We start from the raw sequence: 21941 nt of genomic DNA on the forward strand, positions 1-21941 counted from the left end.
CTCCCACCTCGCCCCTCCTTGCCCCTGTCTCCCAGCGTCTACCCCCCCTACCTCCCCTTTCCTCCCCCACCCAGCCCCACCCAGCCCCCGTGGGCCCCAAGTCAGGCACTTACCAACAGAGAGAAACCTCCCTCCCAGCTTCCAGAAAGATAAAAAACCCCTCCGTTTCATTCGACAGCGACAACATGAGACTTCAGCCGCTTTGCCGTCCCGGGTCTTGGAGCCCCGGGATCTTAGCCTGTGAACTAGGATGACACTTAAGAATACTTTAGGCCAGTCCTGTTAGGTCATAGGTGGAGAAGCCGGGGTTCTGAGATGGAGAGGTCTTGTTCGAGGTCAGGGCCCCCGGCTCCTGGATGGATCCAGCTCACAAAGTCAGGAGAATTAGGCTTGCCTTCGAGCCAGAGAGCCGCTCCCCTCTTTCTTATTAACCTCCTCCCAAGAGCCTAGGGTGACAGAGATCGGGAATGGGCCGGCCAGAGGGGAGGGACAAAGGAGTCGGGATCCCCGGGTGCCCAGGCCCTGGCCGCGAGTCCCCCATGGTTGCCGTGAGTCCCCCCATAGCTGCCCTGTAAGGAGAGGCCGCCGTCTTCATTTTACCGCTCCTGTCACCAGGAGATGAGCTGGCCTTCAAACCCAGGCCTGTGTGGGCCTAAAGTTTCTCCGTCTGACACTCAGGGCTCCTCCCTCGAGGCCGAGCCTGTCGGTGGGGGGCCGTGCAGGAGGTGGAGGGTGTGGTGTGGTGGAGGCATGGCCCGGGGAGGACCGTAGGCCTTTCCCCCCGTACATGCCTCTGGAGGCCGCACAGAAGAGGGCACCGGGGCCCGGGAGCCTTCTCATCCCACCCAGGACGGGAGAAGACGGCCCCGCACCAGATGCCACGAGACCCGGGTCCTGGTCCCTGCTCTGCAGCTTATCACGATGTACCCTTAGGGCACCCTCTCTGAGCCTCCGTTTTCTCGCTGGGAGGGTAAGGATGGGAGACGGCAAACCCAGCCCCCCCCCCCCCCCAACTGCTTTCCTCTCCTCCCTCCTCTGTTCTTGCCAGGTCCCGGGACCTCTCTGGGCCTCAGTTTCTCCCACAGCCCAGCCCTCAGCTCTGTGTTAGGAAAGCCTCTTGGCTGAGGCCACTCCCACGCCGGACACCTTCGAGGTGCAAACCAGGGCAATTACTGGGTGATTAGGTGCCACTGCTAGGGCGAGAGGGGCCACGCCTCCGCGTGCACGCTGGGCGTCCTGCCTGGGAGTGCCCCGGGATCTGCCTTGTGAACGCGGGTCCGGCTGGCTGCTGTGACACGCCGTCCTGAAGGTGCACACATCACACGCCGAGGAAGCCAGGGCAGGCCGGCCTGGCATGGCAGGTGAGCGGGCAGGGCCTGGGGGCCTCGGGGCACAGGGCCGCTGAGAGGAGCTTCGGGAAATGGGGGTCTGCGCGGGGAAACTTGGATCACTGATCCTTGGGGTTGTGTTGCTGCATGGTCCGTGTGCCGTTCCCTCGTGCTCCTGAGGGAGGCCCAGAGATGGAAAGAGCCGGCCCCAGACTGCCCAGCAAGTCCCTGGCAGAGCCCTTCCTGGGCTGGGGCCAGGCCTTCCCCATAGGCCTTGCTGAAACAGAGGAGGACGAGCAGGGGAAGACAGAGAAGGGGCAGAGAGAGGCCCCAGGGGCCACCTCCTCTTAATTCCCACCCCAAAGATTCGAGGGCAAGAACAGCTCTGTCTGAGGTGAAAGGAGCCATGTGGCCTTGAGCAAGGGAACTTGCCTTTGGTGCCTCCATGTTCCCATCTGTAAAATGGGAGTTGGAATACACTTCGCAGGCCCGCTGTGAGGAACTGATGGGACCGAAGGTGCTGAACTCCCCACAGTTTTCACATGTGGGGCCTCTCGGAGGCAGCAGGCTCAGAAAACGTGCCAGAATAGTGAGGGGCAACACTTCTGGGTAGCTAACACTTATGGGTTTCCCACCTCCTCTGGCTAGGTGCTGGGGTCCCGCGGTGAGTGAGTCAGCACCCGCGGGGGTCCTGCTCTCATAGGTCTTTATTTATTTTTTTTTTCAACGTTTATTTATTTTTGGGACAGAGAGAGACAGAGCATGAACGGGGGAGGGGCAGAGAGAGAGGGAGACACAGAATCAGAAACAGGCTCCAGGCTCCGAGCCATCAGCCCAGAGCCCGACGCGGGGCTCGAACTCGCGGACCGCGAGATCGTGACCTGGCTGAAGTCGTTCACTTAACCGACTGTGCCACCCAGGCGCCCCTCTCATAGGTCTTTAAAGGTGTTCCTCACGTGGTGCTTCCTGCTTTCTATCGTCCAGGATCATGTGACAATTACATGAGTCAACTCTTGTTTATTTTTTGACGTTCAAAGCCAGGTGGTTTAGCTTCCTTGTCATATTTGAACTTCTTCTCGCTCCACCCTGCGAGCTGCTAACACTTACAGGCATCCTGGGCCTTTCTGGCTCTTCGGATGGGGTCTGCTCCCTGAGGGTCACCCCACCCCAGCTCACACCCCAGACTGCTGCTTCGAGACCTGGGGTTCGTCTTCCCCGTCAGAGCCCCGGGCTCTGCTTGCTTCAGGATCTACTTTTCAGGGCGCACCGAGAGGTCCCTCCACCCCGATTCTCTGATACACTGTGGGCCTTCCGCTGGACGGAGTTTCATTGCTGAGAAAGGACCCTTCTGGGAGACGAAGCCAGTGACAGAGAGTTCCAATGTCAGGTCTGTTACTAACTTGCTGGGTGGCCATGCCTCTCTCTGAAGCTCATTTTCCACCTGTAAAATCACAGCGTGAGATCCATCACGCCTAGCAAATAGCAGTGATAGATAGTTAGGTTGAATTCAATTCCCCGGTCTTCTGGGTCCTCCTGGCTTCTTGGAGACCTACTCCTCAGAGCAGTGGGCGTGCGCCCATCACGCAATCGGTCCGTGAATGACCCAGACATCAGATTCTGGAAGCAAAGCGTGTGGCCTGTGGGCTGTTCCTCCTGCCCTCACTGTCCGTGGCAGACGTCGCTGCTTGACCCCCGAACTCCTCCCTACAGGGCCCCAGCGTTCTCCTCAACAGAGTACTTCAAGTAGTCCTAGCAATCGATCGGTGCTAGCAGACGAAATGAGACCCTTCTGCCGCTGGTGGATTATAATTCGCTTTTCCCAGCTCAGAAATTCTAAGAATCAGGGGGCATACTCTGTGCATGGTTGGTTCCGGCTGGGATGTTCTCACCACTGCCTACTGGCGACAGAGGCCAGCAGCTTCCAAGAGGACCCGGAAGGAAAGGGACAGTGGCCCCAGGCAACTCCCCAGTTAAGCGTTTAGCTGTGGAGGTCAGGTGCCCATGACGCACACTACGGATAGGGTTATAATAGGGCCCATTAAAAACCGATTATGCTGAGTCCAATGTCTGGGAGAGATTGCTGGCGTCAGTAGAGAACCTCCTGGGCTTGGCCCCACTGGGTGCCATCCCTGGGGCTGGGACAGAGATCTGGGGAGGAAGGCATCATCAGCTGACTGGTGTCACCCAAGGGCGGGAGGAGAAATAGTCGGGGTGAGCTAGGGCTGGGAGTGGGCTGGTGGTGAAGAGCTGGGCGGGCGGGAGGCCACCTTCCCTCCAAGTAAAACTCGTTCTTCGGCTGGCCTGTGGGACCAGCTGGTGAGCAAGCGAGCTGGAGCGAAGATGAGGTTGGCCGGGAGGGGAGTGGGAGGCGGGGGCAGATGGTGAGGGACCTTGAACGCCAGCCTAACGGCCGTGGATCTGATGGCTCTAGAGCAGGGGCAATGACATGCTGATGCTCGTGCGGTCAGAAGGGTCCCCTCTCCTTGCTGAAGCTCGGGTTCTCCATAGTAACAGGATGGAGCGAATGAAATGAGCTGGAAAATGCCGGGAGGCTGTGGGAGCCAGGCAGTAATTTAAGCAAGAGGCGAAGAGGGGAGAGTAAAAGGAAAAACAATGGGCGTAGGAACAGGGAGGGGTGGACTGAAGTGGCGGGAGGGATCCGGGGAGAGGAGGAGGACTCCCATCTGCTGACCCAGCTAAGGGTGACCCGGCGCCGGGCTAAGTACCGTATACAGAGCGAGACCACTCGCCGTGGCTGAAGCTTGTGGCTCAAGAGTGTTTATTGATAGCTCCTTCCACTCTCTGGGTTTCCAGGGCTAGGAGACGCATTCTCTTCCTTGCCCTACTTCTGGCCGTCACCTCATCTTCCAGAAAAGTCTATGAGGAACGTATTAGTATTGCCACGCTTCAGGGCAGGCAGTCTGAACCTCAGAGAGGTCCACTCACTTATCGAGGGCCGCACAGCCAATAAGTGGAAGGTTCGGGATAGCACTAATTGGCAGAACACTGGACTGGCAGCCAGCCGTTCTTGGGCAAATACTGACGATCATACGATTAATAACACGCATGTTTACTGAGCACCTAATACGTGCCGGGTCCCGCTCTACGTACTCTGTGGAAATTGTTTCACTTGATCGTTACAAACGGGGGAGGTGGCTACTATCACCAGTCCCAGGATTCAGAGGGGTTCAGTCCCTTGCCTCAGGTCACACAGCCAAGGATCCACGAAGCCTGCATTTGAACTGAAGTGTGTGCCTCTGAAATCGGGCGCCTAATTGCTATGGGAAGGAAGGCCAAGAGGGGAAGGTGGGAAGGAGAAGAAAAAGACGGCAGGTGGAGAGGCCACGAGGCTTTGGGGTGAGAGGGTAGGCGGAGAGAATGCTCTTACGGCTTCCCTCTTTCTGTATGTGTGGCGGGCACAGCCTCAGGTTTGGCGGTCATGGGCCTTGAGCTCGGGGCTGGAGCTCACCCAGCATATCCCCAGGGTGGGGGCCCAGGGTTGATAATACGTCATCCATTCGGTCCTCAGGGCCTCAGGTGTGGACCAGAGAAGGCCTTGGTGGGACGTCGCCTCTCCCATCCCTTCCCTGGTGCCCACCAAGGGGCTATGTGACAAGCCTACATCAGCACGGGCTTGGGGGTGTGGGGGGCGTGTTGTGGGGAGGGGCTGAGAGGAGCCCTGGGGCTGTCAGAGACACTTGGTCCAGCAAACCCCCCCACAACCCAGTCCCTAAGTGCTCTTCCGGACTCATTTCACAGATAAGGACACTGAGGCCCCGAGAGAGGAAGCAACTTAGCCCACATCCCACAGGGAGCCGGTGGCCGGGGCTCTACCCATGTCCTGGGCCCATGGCTGCAGAAGGCAGGAAGACAGGAAGGAAGGGCAGGTTTTGGAATGTGTCCGCTTGACAGAGGGGATTACAGGTGGGTGGAGAGGACGGGGTGTGGGCAGCTGACGGGGCATAGGTGTTGATCCCCAAGGGTGTTCCAGGAAGCTGCGGAGCTCCCCTTTTCACACCCTTGTCCCAGCCAAGGGACAGGGAGGGACATTCGTTCATCCAACCAATATTCACTGAGCCTCTACTATGTCCTGAGCCCTGAGCGGGGCTCTAACAACCCAGAGAGAATGAGACCCAGGTCTTGCCTTCACGGAGCCCACAGTCCAGTGGAGGAGAAAGACCTGTGAGCAAACAACTGTGACCGGGCTTCCTTGGTGACTGATTAGAGACACAGCCTTAGTCTCGGCAGGATTCACGCCGAGCACGTGGAGGGGGTGACACTGGGTTCGTTTTAACTGGGGATCAGGAACCCATCCCCTATCTCTCGTATCTCTTGTATCTCTTGTGTCCCTTGTATCCCTTGGCCTTGGGCTGCCCTCCTCTGTGCCCATCTGTCCCCAGGAGGGCTGAGGAGGACACCAGTTAGGAAAGAACTGGCCTGTAACCACCAGAATGGTTGCTTTCTCCCAGCAGGATCCTGGTTGCCTAGCCCTGACAATCGGCCCACCCAGGCCGGGTCATGAGGGTGTGATGTTCACAAGTACGGATGACTTAGGTCACCGGAGATGCAGCTCTAGGGACAGACAACACAAGGACCAGAGCAGTGACCTCCTGGGTCAGGTCAGGTCTGGCCTGGGGGGATGGGTGGCAAGTCAGGATTTCTCAGTAACAGCTCTGCAAAACCAGCAAAGGGCAAAAAGAACAGCCATGTTCGGGGGTGGGGGGGGGGTTAACGGAGAGGCAGAGTGGGAACAGCTGGGGCAAAGGTTGCAAGAAAAAAGTCTTTGGTTGAGCAGAAGGAAGGACGTTTTAACATCTGGGCAGCGGGTGAGTGGCCTGCAAGAGGCATGAAAGCTGGAACTATGGTCACGTATCCACCGGAAATTCGGAGGAGGGAATTCGACTCCGGCAGGAAGTTGTGAGAGAGGTGGCCTTTGAGATTCGGGGGTAATGGTGACAATGGCAGTTCTGGCTCATTCTACCCCTCTTGCCCCACTGTGATGGGGCTCTTGCCCGGAGGGTGGTGGGAGATGCTTTGGGCTGTGGCGGGGAAAGGTGAAGCCAAGGCAGGACTCCCGGGACTTGAACCCATGACCCGGAGCCCAGGGACTCTTTTTACCTCCTAACCACCCCCTTTGCAAGAATCCCTGGGGCATGCCAGCACTGAGATAATTACCACCCAACAACCTCACGTCCCACTCCTCACTCATCCCCTAAACACACACACACACGCACACACACACACAAACAATTGCACCCTGTGTTGGCCTTTCCCCGCGCAAGCTGTGGCTTGGCTTAGCATCCTCAGGCAAGAAGTCTCTTTCTTCCCATCTCTGGGTCTCAGTTTCTGTCAATGAAACAAAAGACCTGGGTGTCTAATGGCCCTCTCAGCTCTGCGGCTATTAGACAATCCTACGTACAAGGTAACTGGGGTTCTGGCCTATGTGTGCAGACAAAACAGAGGCCACCCGAGCACAGACTTCTGGGACTTGAGAGGAAAGTTCCTGACCAAGAACCGCAGGGGCAAAGTCAGTGGGAGGCTTCCACTCTACTCTCAGATGTGAGAGGGAGCTCTCCAGTGAGGGAAGTCTCCTGGCGCTGCTGTTCCAGCCACCGCCCCACAGGGATCGCTGTTGTAACCAGTCCTTGCTCACCCAGCACGCTGGTTGGCTGTAGGAGCTCCCAAGCTTGGGGCTCACGCGTCAGCTATGTTAGTTCTCATTTGCATGTTTGGTCATTATCCCCAGATCATGGTGCCAGGCTGGGGCTTCCAGCCTGGTTAGAGTTAGCTAGAACTAGCCTTCTCCATGAATCTCAGGCCTGGGGATTGAGACTGTGGTACCAGCCCAGCTCCTCATAAGTGGAGACCGGTTGGAAGGCTGTTGCAGTCTAGACAAGAAAGACGTTCATTGCTTGGCCTAGGGTAGTGGTGGAGACAGAGGTGTGTGATGGGCTTGATGCAGGTTTTGGAGGTGGTCCCATCGGGACTTGATGATGGATCGGATAAGGGGTGGGGGGGTGAGAGCAAAGGGGAAATCAGAGATTCCTTGCCTTAGTCCTGAGTGCCAGGGCAGATGGGACATCTCCCAAGACACAGGAGAGCAGGGATTTGGGGATGGGGTAGGGAAGAAATGGGGAGTTCTGCTTTGGGTATGTTAGGTTGGATTTTCCTAGAAGACCACCCAATGGAGATTTCAAGTAGATGGCTGAACATATTGTTTGGATTTCAAGGGAGAAATCAGAGTGGAGATGTAACCTTGGCGTTATCAGCAGGAGATCTCCAATCAAAACCACTTAATTTATCAGAAAAAACCTCCAGGGGCACCTGGGTGGCTCAGTCGGGAAAGCGTCCAGCTCTCGATTTCGGCTCAGGTCATGATCTCGTGGTTCATGAGTTCGAGCCCCATGGTGGGCCCCACGTTTGACAGTGTGGAACCTGCTTGGGATTCTGTCTCCCTCTCTCTCTCTCCCCCTCCTCTGCTCACTCTCCCTCTCAAAATAAATAAGTAAACATTAAAAAAAAAAAACCCTCCAGTAATATTGAACCTCAAAAGGCGAGAGTTTAGGGACCCCATTCTTTTCTTCCTGAGTTCCTCCTTCTATAAACGTACCCACCTCTTCCCCAGTTTCCTATATCAAGCAGGACTTAGAGGAGCTGCCTTTTTCAGGCCACAGAGGTCCCATCATTCCTTGACCCAGAGAGGGCCACCTGGTGCCCATAGTCTATGTAAGGAAAGGAAGCCACACAAGGGATTTTTTTTTTTCTCCAAATCATATCTTTTCTAAGCTGGCTTTCTCCTTCCACCTCTTCATATAGAGATGCAATTTCTGAAATCCTATCTCACTGTAGCTGCATAAAAAATCACCCCAAGACACTGGCTTCAGGCAGTAGCAGTCATTTATTACCATTGTTCCTCCCCGTTCTGATGCTGCACCTGGTCCAGCCATGCACCTGCTGCCCAGATCTCCTCATCCTTGCGGTTTGACTGTGGCTGGGGTGGGATCATCATAAACGCTTCTTCCTGCCCTGTCAGGTGCTTGGGCTTCTCAGACTCTATCTTGGTCTTTCCTCAAGGCCTCTCCAGCATGGTGGTCTCTGTGTTGCTGCACTTTGTCAGATAGATAGGTGATTGGTTGATAGATAGATGTGATGGAGAGAGAGACAGACAAACAGACAGACAGACAGACACAGAGAGAGAGAGACAGAGACAGAGGGAAAGAGCACACGTGCTCAGGGCTTCAAAGGTGCTTATCCTGAGGAAGAAGTAGCCAGGCAGAAGCTGCATCCTGTTTATGTCTCAACACCAGAAGGCCTGTGGCATTCACATTCCACCATATATATTGGTCAGAACAGTCCCAAGCGCCTGTGCAGAATTAAGGAGAGAGTATATGAACCCCACCCCACAGTGGGAAGGATTTCAATCACATTATAAGAAAAATGTGTAGAATGGCATCCATCCATCATCTATATGAATTAGTGAAGCCACCTTTGAAAAATACAATGTTCCATACTCTCCTTGTGTATTACTCAAGGTTCTCCAGAGAAATAGAACCAACAGGATGTGTGTGTATGTAGACTAGATAGATAGACAGACACATAGATAGATAGATAGATAGATAGATAGATAGATAATGGAAGGATAGATAGATGATGGATGGATAGATAGATAGATAGACGATGGATGGATGGATGGATGGATAGATGATGGATGGATGGATAGATAGATAGAGGATGGATGGATAGATAGATGATGGATGGATGGCTTGATGGGCTGGCTGGCTCGCTGCTGGCTGGTGGCTGGCTGGCTCGCTCGCTGCTGGCTGGACTCGCTCGCTGCCTGGCTGGGCTGGCTCGCTCGACTGCTGGCATGGCTGGCTGGCTGGCTCGCTCGCTCGCTCGCCTGCTGGCTGGCTCGCTCCTCTCTGCTGGCTGGCTGGCATGGCTCGCTCTTGCTCGCTCGCCTGCTGGCTGTCTCTCTCGCTCGCGCTGGCTGCTGGCTCGCTCTCTGCTGGATGGCTCGCTCGCTCTGCTGGCTCGCTCCTGCTGCTGGCTCTGGCTGGCTCGCTCGCTCGCTCGCTGCTGGCTGTCGCTGCTCTCGCTGTGCTCGCTCGCTCGCTCGCTCGCTGCTGGCTGGCTGGCTCGCTCGCTGCTGGCTGGCTCGCTCGCTGCTGGCTGGCTCGCTCGCTAGATGATGGATGGATGGATGGATAGATAGATAGATGATAGAGGGGCACCTGGGTGGCTTGGTCAGTTAAGCATCTGATTTCAGCTCAGGTCATGATCTCACGGTTCGTGGGTTCAAACCTGCATCAGGTTCCATGCTGACAGCTCAGAGCCTGGAGCCTGCTTCTCTTTCTGTGTGGGTCTCTCTCTGCCCCTCCCCTGTTCATGCTTTCTCTGTCTCTCAAAAATAAATAAGTAAACATTAAAAGAGAGAGAGAGAGAGATGATAGGGATAGAGGAGAGAGAGAGAGAGAGAGAGAGAGATTTTAAGGAATTGGCTTCCACGATTATGGAGGCCACCAAGTCCAAGTCCACAGGGGAGGCTGGCTGGCTAGAGATTCAAGGAAGAGTTGCAGTTGGAGTCCAAAGGCAATCTGCTGGCAGAATTGCTTCTTGCTCAGGGGAGGTCAGTGTCCTACTAAGGCCTTAACTGCCTGGATGAGGCCCACCCACATTACGGAGGGTAATCTGCTTTATTTAAAGTCCACCAATTTAATGTAAACTCATCCAAAAAACAACTTCACAAAAGCATCTGGAATAACGTTTGACCAAATTTCTGAGCACCATGGCCCAGCCAAGTTGATACATAAAATTAACTATCACATCATGCAACAGGAGAAGAAACAAAACGGATATTTAAGGAGCACCTAATATGTGCCAGATGCTTTCCACACATCATCTTATTCAATGTCATTATTAGAGCTGAGAGAAAGCGATTATTATACCCATTTTATGGATGAGAAAGGTGAAGTCATGCTGAAGGACACACGGTGAGCAAATGACAGACCTAGGATGCTGACCCAGGTCTAAGTGACTCCAGGAAAATGAGAGGGAACATGGGTGATGACAGATTGGAAAGTGGGGCTAACTTCCCAGTGGAGGTCTCAAGAACCAGACCGAGGAGTTGAGGCTCTTCCTTGGGGGAGGAGAAGCACCCCAAGGAGTCATGGAAGCCAGGGGTAGAGTGGCTACAAAGACACTATTAACAACTGACTATCACTGATCCATCATCATTAGAGGCTGAGGAAGAGTAATCCTGGGACCAGGTCCATTCCAATTATGGCGGAAGGATGGGAGGAATTAGTCACAGGGTCTTCCTCAGGGCTCCCAGGCTGCACAGAGGACTTGGACTTTGCCTTGCCCACGGGAGGAGGCAGAGGGCAAGCAGGAAGAGGGACAGAAGCCTGTGGTATCAGAGCGTAGGTCCCACCTTCTCCAGAAAGATGGAAGAAAATGATACTCGCTGAGTGTCTGCCATATGCAAAATGCCACACCGCTGGATGTCATATGGGGGCGGTCTTTTTGCCTTCCTTCCAAGAGGCCTGTGGGGCAGGTGCCATCAGTGCCTGCAGTTTTTAGACCAGGACACTGAGACTCAGAAAGGTGACGTGGTGTGTCTGAGGGCACACGAGACACAGCCCGACTGGGGTCAGGGTCCGGGTCTCTCTGGCCCCAAACCCTGTGTTTTCTCCATTCCACACCCCAACTACTCAAGATTTGCCGATTCCCGGTCTCAGCCCTTGATCATCAGACAGGCAGGATAGCACGGAATCCGGGCATCACCCACACTAGCTGTGTGACCTTTGTAAAGTTACTTCACCTCTCTGTGCCTCCGTTTTCTCATCTGTAAAATGAGGGTAATAATAGTGTTTGCTTCAAGATCGCTGTCAGGATTAAATGAATTCATAAATGTAAGTCATAGAGGATAATGTCTAGCTCATAGCATTAAATATATATATAAATACATATATATATATATATATGTTAGCTATTCATCTATTATTTTTTCTAATGTTTATTTATTTTAAGAGAGAGAGAGAAAGAGCATGTGAGTGGGGTAGAGGCAGAGAGAGAGGGAGAGAGAGAGACAATCCCAAGCAGGCTCTGCACTGTCAGCATAGAGCCTAATGTAGGTAGGGCTCGAGCTCACAAACCGTGAGATCGTGACCTAAGCTGAAATCGAGAGTCGGATGCTTAACCGACTGAGACACCCGGGTGCCCCCACCTTATTATTCTTATTGTCATAGTTGGGGGCAGGGTGGTTCTCACATCACCGGGGACAGCCTTACCCAGCCTCTAAGTTAGGATATGCATATTGGAAAGAAGCTGAGTGTTATTGGTGAAGAAGCTCCTAAAGATTTATCCAGATCCCAGAGCTGCACATTAAAAAGTTTAACAGGTATGAATGGACAACCCAAACCCGGATGTGAAAGATAGGTCACATTTACTGATACTCTTCAATCAAATGGAATCTGAGTCCTGCTCCCACCGGGCGTGTTGGAAAATTCCATCCAAGTTATTACTGGGGCTCCCCGCATGTTTCGGTTAGCTACTGCTGCGTAACAAACGGCCCCGACACTCGGACAGTTAAAACAACAGCAATCATTCGCTCACTCACAAACCCACAACCTGGGCGGGGCTCAGCTGGGACGGCTTGTCTTTGCCTCACTCAGGATCAGGGGAGGCACGTGACCAGAGGTGGGCGCTCAGGGGGCTGTGGGTGGGGAGTCTTGGTTCCTCTCCACGTGGACTTCTCCACGGGCCATTTGACTTTCTTCATGGCGTGGCCGCTGGGTTCCCGGGTCAAGCAACTCAAGGGAACCAGGCAGAAGCTCTATCGACTTTTATGGTCTAGACTTGCAAGTCACAAAGTGTCACTCTGTTTTAGCCACAAGTCCTGTCAGATTCAGGCAGAGGGAATACATATCCTACTTCTTTTTTTTTTTAATGTTTATTTATTTTTGAGAGAGAGAGAGAGGCAGCATACAAGAGAGGGGAAGGGGCCGAGAGAGGGGGAGACACAGAATCTGAAACAGGCTCCAGCCTCTGAGTTGTCAGCACAGAGCCCAACGTGGGGCTTGAACTCACAAACTGTGAGATCACGACCTGAGCCAAAGTCCAATGCTTAACCAACTGAGCCACCCAAGTGCCCCTATCCTACTTTTTAAAATTTTTTTTAAACATTTATCTATTTTTGAGAGACAGAGAGAGACAGAGCACAAGTCAGGGAAGGGCAGAGAGAGAAAGAGACAGAGAATCCAAAGCAGGCTCCAGGCTCTGAGCTGTCAGCACAGAGCCCAATGCCGGGCTCGAACTCACGAACCGTGCAATCATGACCTGAGCCGAAGCCGGAGCTTAACCGACTGAGCTACCCAGGTGCCCTGACCTTTATCCTACATCTTGATGAGGGCAGTACCAACATCATATGATAGGAAAAGCACGAGCGATGGGCGATATTATTGCAACCATCTCTGGAAAATACAATCTGCCTTTAAAAAGCCAAACATTTTGGCCGGCTCTCCCCAGACCTTGGTCCAGACGAGCCGCTGCTCTGGTGCGCATGGTCCAAAGCCATGCTGTGCTTTAAAGTCGGGTATTTGGGGTCTGTGACTCCTGTGGGGCCAAAGGTAAAGGCAGCAGGGCTCGGGGGTTCCGTACAATCACAGACCCGACCGTTTCACAGCATGGTCATATCAATATATATCTAATCCAACACGTTCCCACCATGTAACATTGACCCATTTTTCATCAAGCGGTGGGGTGTGTTCCCTCCCCTTGAACCTGGGCAGACCTTTGTAGCTGCCTTGACTAATAGCAGACAGTGGGGGCGACCCTGTAACTTCGGAGGGTAGGTCACGAAAGGCATTTCAGCTCCCACATCGGTTTCTCGGATCACTTGCCCAGGGGGGGACCGGGGGCCGTGCTGCGAGGACGCTTTCAAAGCGTGCTCTTAAACACCTGAGCCCTATCTGCTTAACGCCAACCTCCTCCCCTGGCCAGGGCAAGCCCGAGAGAGAGGGAGACACAGAATCCGAAGCAGGCTCCGGGCTCCGAGCTGTCAGCACGGAGCCCGATGCGGGGCTTGAACTCACGAACCGTTAGATCAAGATCTGAGCCGAAGCCGGACACTTAACTGACTGAGCCACCCAGACGCCCCTAAAATTTATTCTGAATTCCAAATCTTGGTACTTTCGTGATCACCTGCAGCCAGGCACAGAATAGGAAAAACGGAGTCACCTAACATGCTCGTTTCCAGACAAGGTTGAAAAAGTCCACATCCTGCCTTCTTGTTTCCACTCTCCTACTGGAAACAGTGTGTCCTTTTGGGTCTATTTCATGCCACGGTTTTTTTGCATGTTTGTCCCTCTCTGTCGGGGATTTTGCTGTTTAAAAGGGCCCCAAGTGTAGGGCAGAAGCGCTGTCCAATGTTCCTAAACACAGGAGGCTGTGATGTGCCTTCTAAGAAAACCAGTGTGTCAGATGAACTTGGCTCAGGCATGAATTATGTTGTCCGTGAGTGCAACGTTAATGACTCAACGATATATTAAATAAGGTGTCTTTAAACAGAAGAACACACAAGAGAAGGTTACCTATTGATCGGCGGATGGAAGAATTGTGAACAGAAGCTAACAAGAACCTAACCCTGCATTTGCTGTAAGAGTCATGGTTCGGTATTCGTTAATTCGACGTCGGCGGAAACTTTAAGGAACGTGAACTACTGAGAATGACCGGAATCAATCGCATAGGATAAAAAGTAGCCGCGTGAACCAATGACTGCAGGAGGGCAAGGCGGAGGGGGGTGAGAAACATGTCAAGGGCTTGGCCTCACCTCCCTGTCCTCCCCCGGCTCAGGGATCAGAGTCACCGAGGTGGACTGGCAGAGCCTGAGAAATGGCGTTGCCCACCACACCCAGGAGTACCCCTGCCCTGAGCTGGTGGTACGCAGGGGCCACACGTTCACCTTGGTGCTGGAGCTGAGCAGACCCCTGGAGGACCAGGAGACCATCATCTTCACGGTGGAGACAGGTAATTGTCAGGCCAATGCCCTCTGCTGGTCTACATTCAGAAAGATTTGTCTTGTGACCGGTGACCCGAGACCCTTTGGTCATCAGCCCAGAGGGAAGCGTGTCCCTGCCGGGGCGGGGGGGGGGGGGGGGGGGGCTGAGCTCCGGAACCCTAGAGGTCTTTGATGACAGCTTGCGGGGACGGCTGGCAGGCATTTGCCAGCAGGCAGTGGGGGAGATGAGAGGACAGCTCTGGAATTCTTTGCGTACCAAGGAATGGAGGGCTCTGGAAGATGATGGAAATCCTTCAGGTACTTTGGGAGCCCAAGCTTTTCTTTCTTAGACAAAGGGTGGACTTTGAAAGTCCCCATTACTTTCTCCTAGATCCAGGAGGTGGGTGGGAATCAGAACCGCGGAGGTGGCCCCCCACAGTGTCCCAGCAGTTCAGGGAGCGAAGGTGGGCATTCCAGGCTTGTAGCTTTTCTGCTTCTCTAGAGCTGGGCTCCCTAGGGGCAGCTGGATCTCCTGAGTGCCTCTCCCCTCCGCCAGGACCCCAGGCCTCCGAGGACCGCCACACCAAAGCCGTGTTCCAGATATCGGAGCCAGAAGCGGGCAAGACCTGGACAGCGGTGAAGGAGGCTGAGACTGAGAACACCGTGACCGTCAGCATCAGCAGCCCTCCCAACGCTGTCATCGGCCGCTACCTGATGAGCACCAGGGTCTCCTCTCGCCGAAAACATAATGACCGAAAGCTGGGCGAGTTTGTTCTCCTTTTCAACCCATGGTGCCCAGGTAGGAGCTGGCAAGCTTTCCCGGAAGCTGTCCTAGAGGTGGGCCTGCCCTTAGCAGGGGCCTGGAAGACAGGCTAAGCAACGGGGAGGTGGATGCCCAGAGCTTGGCGAGAGCTGAGCTTAGGCAGAGGTGGGCACTGGGCAGAGGAAGCAGGTGCTACAAAGGATCCTGGGCTGGAGGAGCAAGAATCAGCAGTTTCTGGCGCACGGGGGCCAGTAGGCAGAGATGGGGCCTCGTAGGAGGAGAGGCCCAGCAATGGGCAAGAGCCCGGCTTGAGCCATCAGCAGCCTTGGCTCAGTCCTAGCTCTGCTTCCCTCTATGAGTCTTGGTTTCCTCATGGGTGACACGGGAGTGGTAACAGTGCCTACCTCCTGGGATTATGGTGAGAACTCACAGCGCTAATGGTTGTAATGTACAAGGTCCCTCGTAAGGGGTACTGGGGTCAGTATTTTTATTAAATATTTCTAAAATATGAGGCTGCTGTCGCCATCAAGCAGGGCCTCTCAAAGGTGTCAGGATTCCTCGAGTCCTTCTGTCTTGGGCTGGGCTGGGTGGGTCCCTGCCCCGGGGAACGGAGCCCCCAGGGGGAATGGGGCCCCGCCGGAAGGCAGCCTAGGAGCCCGCAAGCCCCCTCTTGCCCTCTCCCGTCCCAAGCCTCCCGGCACCGTCCCGGAGCTCTCCCTGATGTAGCCCCTTCCCCAGGCCTACAAGGCCAGAGCCCCAGCCCATGCTGAGCCTGACAACTGCTTTTCAGAGGACGACGTGTTTCTGGCCTCAGAGGAGGAGAGACAGGAGTACGTGCTCAATGACAGCGGGATCATCTTCCGAGGCGTGGAGAAGCACATCCGAGCCCAGGGCTGGAACTACGGGCAGGTCTCCAGAAGCACAGGCCAGAGGCGGGGGGATGCGGGCCGGGGCGTGCAGAAAGTCAGGCCAGGAGCCCTTCTGTCTGCTCTGCTCACTTCCTCCCTCCCCAGCGGGGACAAGCCGGGCTGACTCTTAGAACAGATCCATTCATTCACTAATCTACTAATAGCTGCGCTAAGACAGGCTCTGGGCCCTTGGGAAGGGGAGGTGCTTTGGATACGGTGCTTTGTAGAAGAATCAATAGCTTCGATCAGGGATGCTCGGTCTTGTGCGTGCGCCGGATTCCCGTGGAGGGCTCTTTAAAATACACGGATGGCTGGGCCCCACCCCAGAGTTGCTGGTTCTGTAGATCTGGGGTGGGCTGTGAGAATGTGCATTTCTAACGAGGTCCTAGGTGGTGCTGAGGCTGCGGGTCTGGGACCACACTTTTAAGAGACATTGGCAGATAAATAATTACAATAAAGGGCGTGATGGTGGAGGGGGGGGGAAGGGGAGGGGGGCGGGCATCAGAGTGGTAGAGATGGGGCCAGAGGGAAGTCAGAAAAGTGTGAAAGAAAATCCACCCCGGGGATGGTGGAGACTTCCCGATAATGGGGCTGGGCACAGCCTGGCCAGGGAGAGGGCAGAGCCCATAGCAGGTGGGAGTCAGGGAGCAGAGGAGGGTCTGCTAGAGGAATTAGGTCTGCTTGGGCTGCGGGTGTCCTGGAGAAAGGTTGGCTGGGCCAGTGAAGGACCCTGACTGTCAGGTTCAGGAGCCAGAGTTTGAATCCGAGTAGTGATGAAGGTACTGGAGAGTCTGGGGCCCGCCTAAGGGGTAACCACTTCTCAGCACCCACCTCTTCCTGCCATGTGGCCAAGGGAACCCAGGGTTCCCCGGACCTTCCCAAGATCCTTCAGGGAGCTTCAGAGACCTGAAATCTTAATTTGTATGTAAAGATCCTCCAGATTTTAAATGTTTACTTATTCTGAGAAAGAGACGGGGGGGGGGGGGGGGGGGGGGGGGGGGGGAGGGGGAGGGGCAGAGAGAGAGGGAGAGAGACAGAATCCCAAGCAGGCTCCGTACTGTCAGCACAGAGCCCGGCATGGGGTTCGATTCCATGAACCGTGAGACCAGGACCTGGGCCGAAATCGAGAGTCGGATGCTTAACCGACTGAGCCACCCAGGCGCCCCAAGATGCTCCGGTGTTTAAATGTTGTCCGTTCATTCAAATGTATTTGGAAAACTCATTGGAACTGAAGGAGTGGGCAGGCCGGGTAGACGCGGCTCCAGAGTCACTCGTTTACCACAAACTTTACCGCGGGTAGTGGGGAGCGTTGGGGGCAGTTACGGCACAGGGCAGGGACTTGATTAAGGTTGAGCTTCTGGCTCGCGGTGACTCTCTGAGGGAGGGTTTCTGAGGTGGGGATGCTCTGTGGTGTCCCAGGGTGGGGGTAGGTGAATTCCCATGCACAACACAAGGGACCCACTGGGTAAGTATTGTAAGAGGGTCTGGAATATGGGTGCGACTCTGGCCTCTAAGCACAGACTCTCTGGGGACAGTTTGAGGAGGACATTCTGAACATCTGCCTCTCCATCCTGGACCGAAGTCCTCTTTACCAAGATGACCCAGCCATCGACGTGTCCTGCCGCCATGACCCCATCTACGTCACCAGGGCCATCAGCGCCATGGTGAGGAGCCCCACCGTCCCTGCATACACACTTTCTCATGGGTCCCTGAACCAACCCCAGGGTCCCATCCTATGATTTTCCCAAGTCACCTTTTGTTTTAATTCTCTATCGCTGCCCCCAAACCACCCCAAAACTCAGTGGCACGAAACAGTCGCTTATTATGCTCATGGTTTTATAGATCAGGGACTTGGGCAGAGCGCCGTGAGGACAGGATGGCTTGTCTCTCCTCTAAGATGCTTCCGCTGGGGGCATCTGAATGGCTGCAGATGGCTGGAATGGTTTGATGAGACCGTATATCTGCGGCCTTGGTTCTAGAAGTCTGGATCTTTGGTTCTCTTCCACGCTGTGTCTGCTGGAGCTGGAATGTCAAGATGATTTGCTCACTCTCCTGTCCCTGGGCCCGGGGTGGTTAGAACAGCTGAGGCTGGCCGGTCACGGCTCTCTGTCCACGCAGCCTCTCCGTGTGGCTAGCTTGGGCTTCCTCACGGCATGGCGATCTCAGGGTCATCAGACGTAGCAGCTGGCTTCTCTCCGAACAACTGTTCCAAAAAAGAAGCCCCGGAAATTGCCACCGCATCCCTTCTGCCATAGTCACTGGTCAAAGCAGTCACAGTCCAGCCCAGATTCAGGGAGGGAGTGCACAGGCCCATCTCTCCCTGGGAAGAGTGCCTTCCTTATTACGTTACACACAACAACGCTTCCTCCTGCAAAGATAGCCAGAAGGCCGACCACAAGCAGGTGTTGAGATCAGTGGATGGCTACCTGTGATTCCACAATTGGATGGAGCCGATTTTCTCGTATTTGGTACCCTTCATTCCTCAAGATCCCAGAGGGATGTTGGAACACAGAGACTCAAAAGCAGTGACCAGTTCCAGAGAGTAGAGTGTCACAGCCCTGTGGGATAACAGTGCAGGCTCTAAGTCAAAGTCCTGAACTTGGGGGTCACCCGCACTTTTTGCTAACTTGCCATGTGACTTGGACGGGTCCCTTCACCCCTCTTAATCTCGGTGTTAATCTCACTGTCTCTATACTTATACCAGCACCAGTCCCCAAAACAGATCATTTAAAAGGGGAAATGCTGCAAAATCATAGGTAATTTTCAGTAATAGAGAATCCTCATGGCAGGTCATTTAATAAATGGTACCCGAAGTAGGTATGTTAAGAGAACAGATGCCCCTAATTTTCAGGTAATTTAAAAGTAAGGGGTGACCCCAAATGAGGAGGGGGTCCAAAGCGTAAGGGGACTTTACAGTGGCGACGCCCTGAGGAGGGAGGCCCTGCCTGGTGACGGACCCATGCCCCCCTCCGTCCAGGTGAACAGCAACAACGACCGGGGAGTGGTTCAAGGCCAGTGGCAGGGCAAGTACGGCGGTGGCACCAGCCCCCTGCACTGGCGTGGCAGCGTGGCCATTCTGCACAAGTGGTTCAAGGGCAGGTTCAAGCCAGTCAAATACGGCCAGTGCTGGGTCTTCGCTGGAGTCATGTGCACAGGTACCCAGGGAAAGAGGGTCCCTGACCCCAGGCCGGCTCCCTCTTTTGCCTCCATTTGTATATATTCGCATACAGTCCACCCCACCCCTCCACCCCCACCCTCACCCTCCTTTAAAATGTGTTTCTTTTTTTTTAAAGTTTTTTTTTTTAGTTTTTATTTATTTATTTATTTTTGAGAGAGAGAGAGAGCAGGCACAAGTGGGGGAGGGGCAGAGAGAGGAGGACCGAGGATCTGATGTGGGCTCTGTGTGCACAGCTGAGAGCCCCACATGGGGCTTGAACTCCTGAACCCTGAGATCGTGACCTGACCTGAAGGCAAACGCTTAACCGCCTGAGCCACCCAGGCACCCCAAGTGTTCTTTAATTGGTGATGGGGAAGTAGAAGTCTGGTTAACGATGAGAGAAACCAGACAGTTCGTTTATGTAACTTTTGATCTTTTATTTTGCTGAAGGAGGTCCAGCTCCTGTCTCGAGCTCTTTGAGTGCCTTTGAGCAAGTCCTGTGCCCCCCCCCCCGCCCCAGGCCTCCAGTCCCCTCGAACCCGAACTGGCAATTACATGGTTATTATATGACTTCCAAGTTCCCACTGGCCTCAGAGCCCGTGATTCAAATGGGGGTGGCCTAGTGTCTTGGGAAGTCCCTTGAGAGGTTCTACAGGGAAGGAGGCGCTTCCGAGGGCGGAAGCAGGAAAAGTAGACAGACAGACAGACACGGGAGGGGCTGTGGAAGAGATGAGGCCTACTGCCTGCTGGGGGCACCTCGCCAACCTCCTGCTTTTCAGTCCTCAGGTGCCTGGGGATCGCGACCCGGGTCGTGTCCAACTTTAACTCAGCCCATGACACGGACAGGAACCTGAGCGTGGACAAATACGTGGACTCCTTCGGGCGGACCCTGGAGGACCTGACAGAAGACAGCATGTGGTGGGTCCTCGTCCCCTGGGTCCCCAACCCAGCCCAGCCCAAGGGCTCCCTGACCCTGTCGGCAGGAAGGAGAGGCACCTTCAGGGGTGACCCAGAGGCCAAAGGGGGGACTCAAGATCTGAGTGCCTTGAACCCTAGTTCCCCATCCAGGGGGCTCTGAGCCTTCCCCTAGATTCCTGTGACCTGGGGATGAGGACCGAGATTCCCTCTGCGTCCTGGCCCCTGTGTCACGCCCCTGCCTCTGTCAGCTGCCTGCGTGCCATGTGTGTGTCTCAGGTGGGAGGCAACCTCCCTCCTCAGCTGCGACAAGACTCTTCCCCGAGAGCTTTGAACAATTCATTTTAATTTAATGTTTTTAATAGGAAATACGTTCACGCTCAAACTGTACAAAATGGGCCACCCGCCAGGTTCCAGCCTCCCGTCCTCCTCATGGAGCCAACATGGCGACTCGCTTCCCGCGTCTCTTCAGAGGGAGGCTCTACAGACACAAGAACATACACGCTCAGTCTTCTCACTGCCCCGCTTTTTACCCACTTAGTATCGGCACCAGAGTGCAATACTGTTCATCTTGCTCGTGCATTTCGCAGTTTTAAAATAAAATTGGGCGGCGGCGGGGGGGCCCCTGGGTGGCTCAGTAGGTCAAGCCTCCGACTCTTGATTTTGGCTCAGGTCATGACCTCACACTTCGGGAGACTGAGCCCCAAGTCAGGTCCCACCCTGATGGCGTGGAACTGTGTCTGCAGTAGGCATGGAGCCTACTTGGGATTCTCGCTCTCCGCCCCTCCCCCACATGCACACTCTCGAGGTCTCTGCCCTCATTCTTTCTCTCTGCCTCCCTTCTCCCCTTTCCTTCTCCTGTTGGCTCCCCTCATCCCCTCTCCCTGCAGGAGAACCACCACCGCCACCACCACCACCAACAAGTTTTTCTTCACACAGAATGGACATTTTTGTGCCGGGGCCCCTGTCAATTCACAGGTTATCAGTCTGCCCCCAAATGCCTATCCAGATATTCTCCCGGAGATCACTACCTCCTTAAGAGGAATGCTGAGGTCAGCTCTAAAGATGCCAAGACAGGCAACCCGGGGTTTCTCCCTCCTGCTTCCTTACTGCGTGACCTTGGGCAAATGATGTCACTTTGCTTTGCTGGTCTCATAGTCCCATCTTTGACAGGGAAACTTAAAGTCTGAACTCCTTACCAAGACCTACAGAGCTCTGCGTAATCTGAATCCTACCTGCCCCTCATGCTGGCTGTAGCCTAGAGATACATACCTTCTTGGGTTTTTTTTGTTTTGGGGTTTTTTGGGGGGGGGTGGTTGGTTAGTTTTTGGTTTTTGTGTGTGTGTGTGTTTTTTTAGAGAGAGCGTGAGTGGGGGAGAGGGGCAGAGGGAGAGAGAGAATCTTAAGCAGGCTGCACACTCAGCACAGAGCCCGATGCGGGGCTCGATCCCATGACCCTGGGACCATGACACCAAAATCAAGAGTCAGACGCCGAGCCAGCTGAGCCACCCAGGTACCCCATACTTACATGCTTTCTGTTCCTTGAATACACAACGCCTTTTCTGGTCTCAGAGTCTTTGCACATGCTGTTCCTTCCCCCTGGAACACTGTTCCCTTCACTCTTCGGACGGCTAAGCCTTTCTTATTTAAGCCTCACCTTAGACGTCATTTTCCTAGAGCAGGTCTCCAGCAGTTACTCTCTACTCAGGTCTCTCTCTTTCTTCACAGTATTTATTGTTACTTGCATTTGTTTTATTTATAGCTGCTTCCTTCTTTTTGGTGCCTCCCCCTCCTTCTCCTTTGTTAGAACGTAAGCTGCATGAGGGCAAGATCTTCTGTGTTGTCTGTGATTGTATTTCTGATACCTTGA

The 21941-nt window shown here is 54.3% G+C and overlaps 1 protein-coding gene across 1 annotated transcript in view; it reads left to right on the plus strand.

Moving 5' to 3' along the window:
• The first annotated feature begins 1354 nt into the window (after positions 1-1354).
• Positions 1355-21941, plus strand: part of TGM6 (transglutaminase 6) — a 37035-nt gene continuing 16448 nt past the window's right edge. Inside the window, exons 1-7 of the mRNA XM_030311769.1 lie at positions 1355-1361; positions 14184-14357; positions 14885-15127; positions 15882-16000; positions 17535-17663; positions 18977-19154; positions 19936-20074. Of these exons, the coding sequence (XP_030167629.1) occupies positions 1355-1361; positions 14184-14357; positions 14885-15127; positions 15882-16000; positions 17535-17663; positions 18977-19154; positions 19936-20074 (989 nt within the window). The remainder of the gene's footprint in view (positions 1362-14183; positions 14358-14884; positions 15128-15881; positions 16001-17534; positions 17664-18976; positions 19155-19935; positions 20075-21941) is intronic.

This window comes from Lynx canadensis, chromosome A3, assembly GCF_007474595.2.
Source record: "Lynx canadensis isolate LIC74 chromosome A3, mLynCan4.pri.v2, whole genome shotgun sequence".
In the NCBI taxonomy this organism is placed as follows: domain Eukaryota; kingdom Metazoa; phylum Chordata; class Mammalia; order Carnivora; family Felidae; genus Lynx; species Lynx canadensis.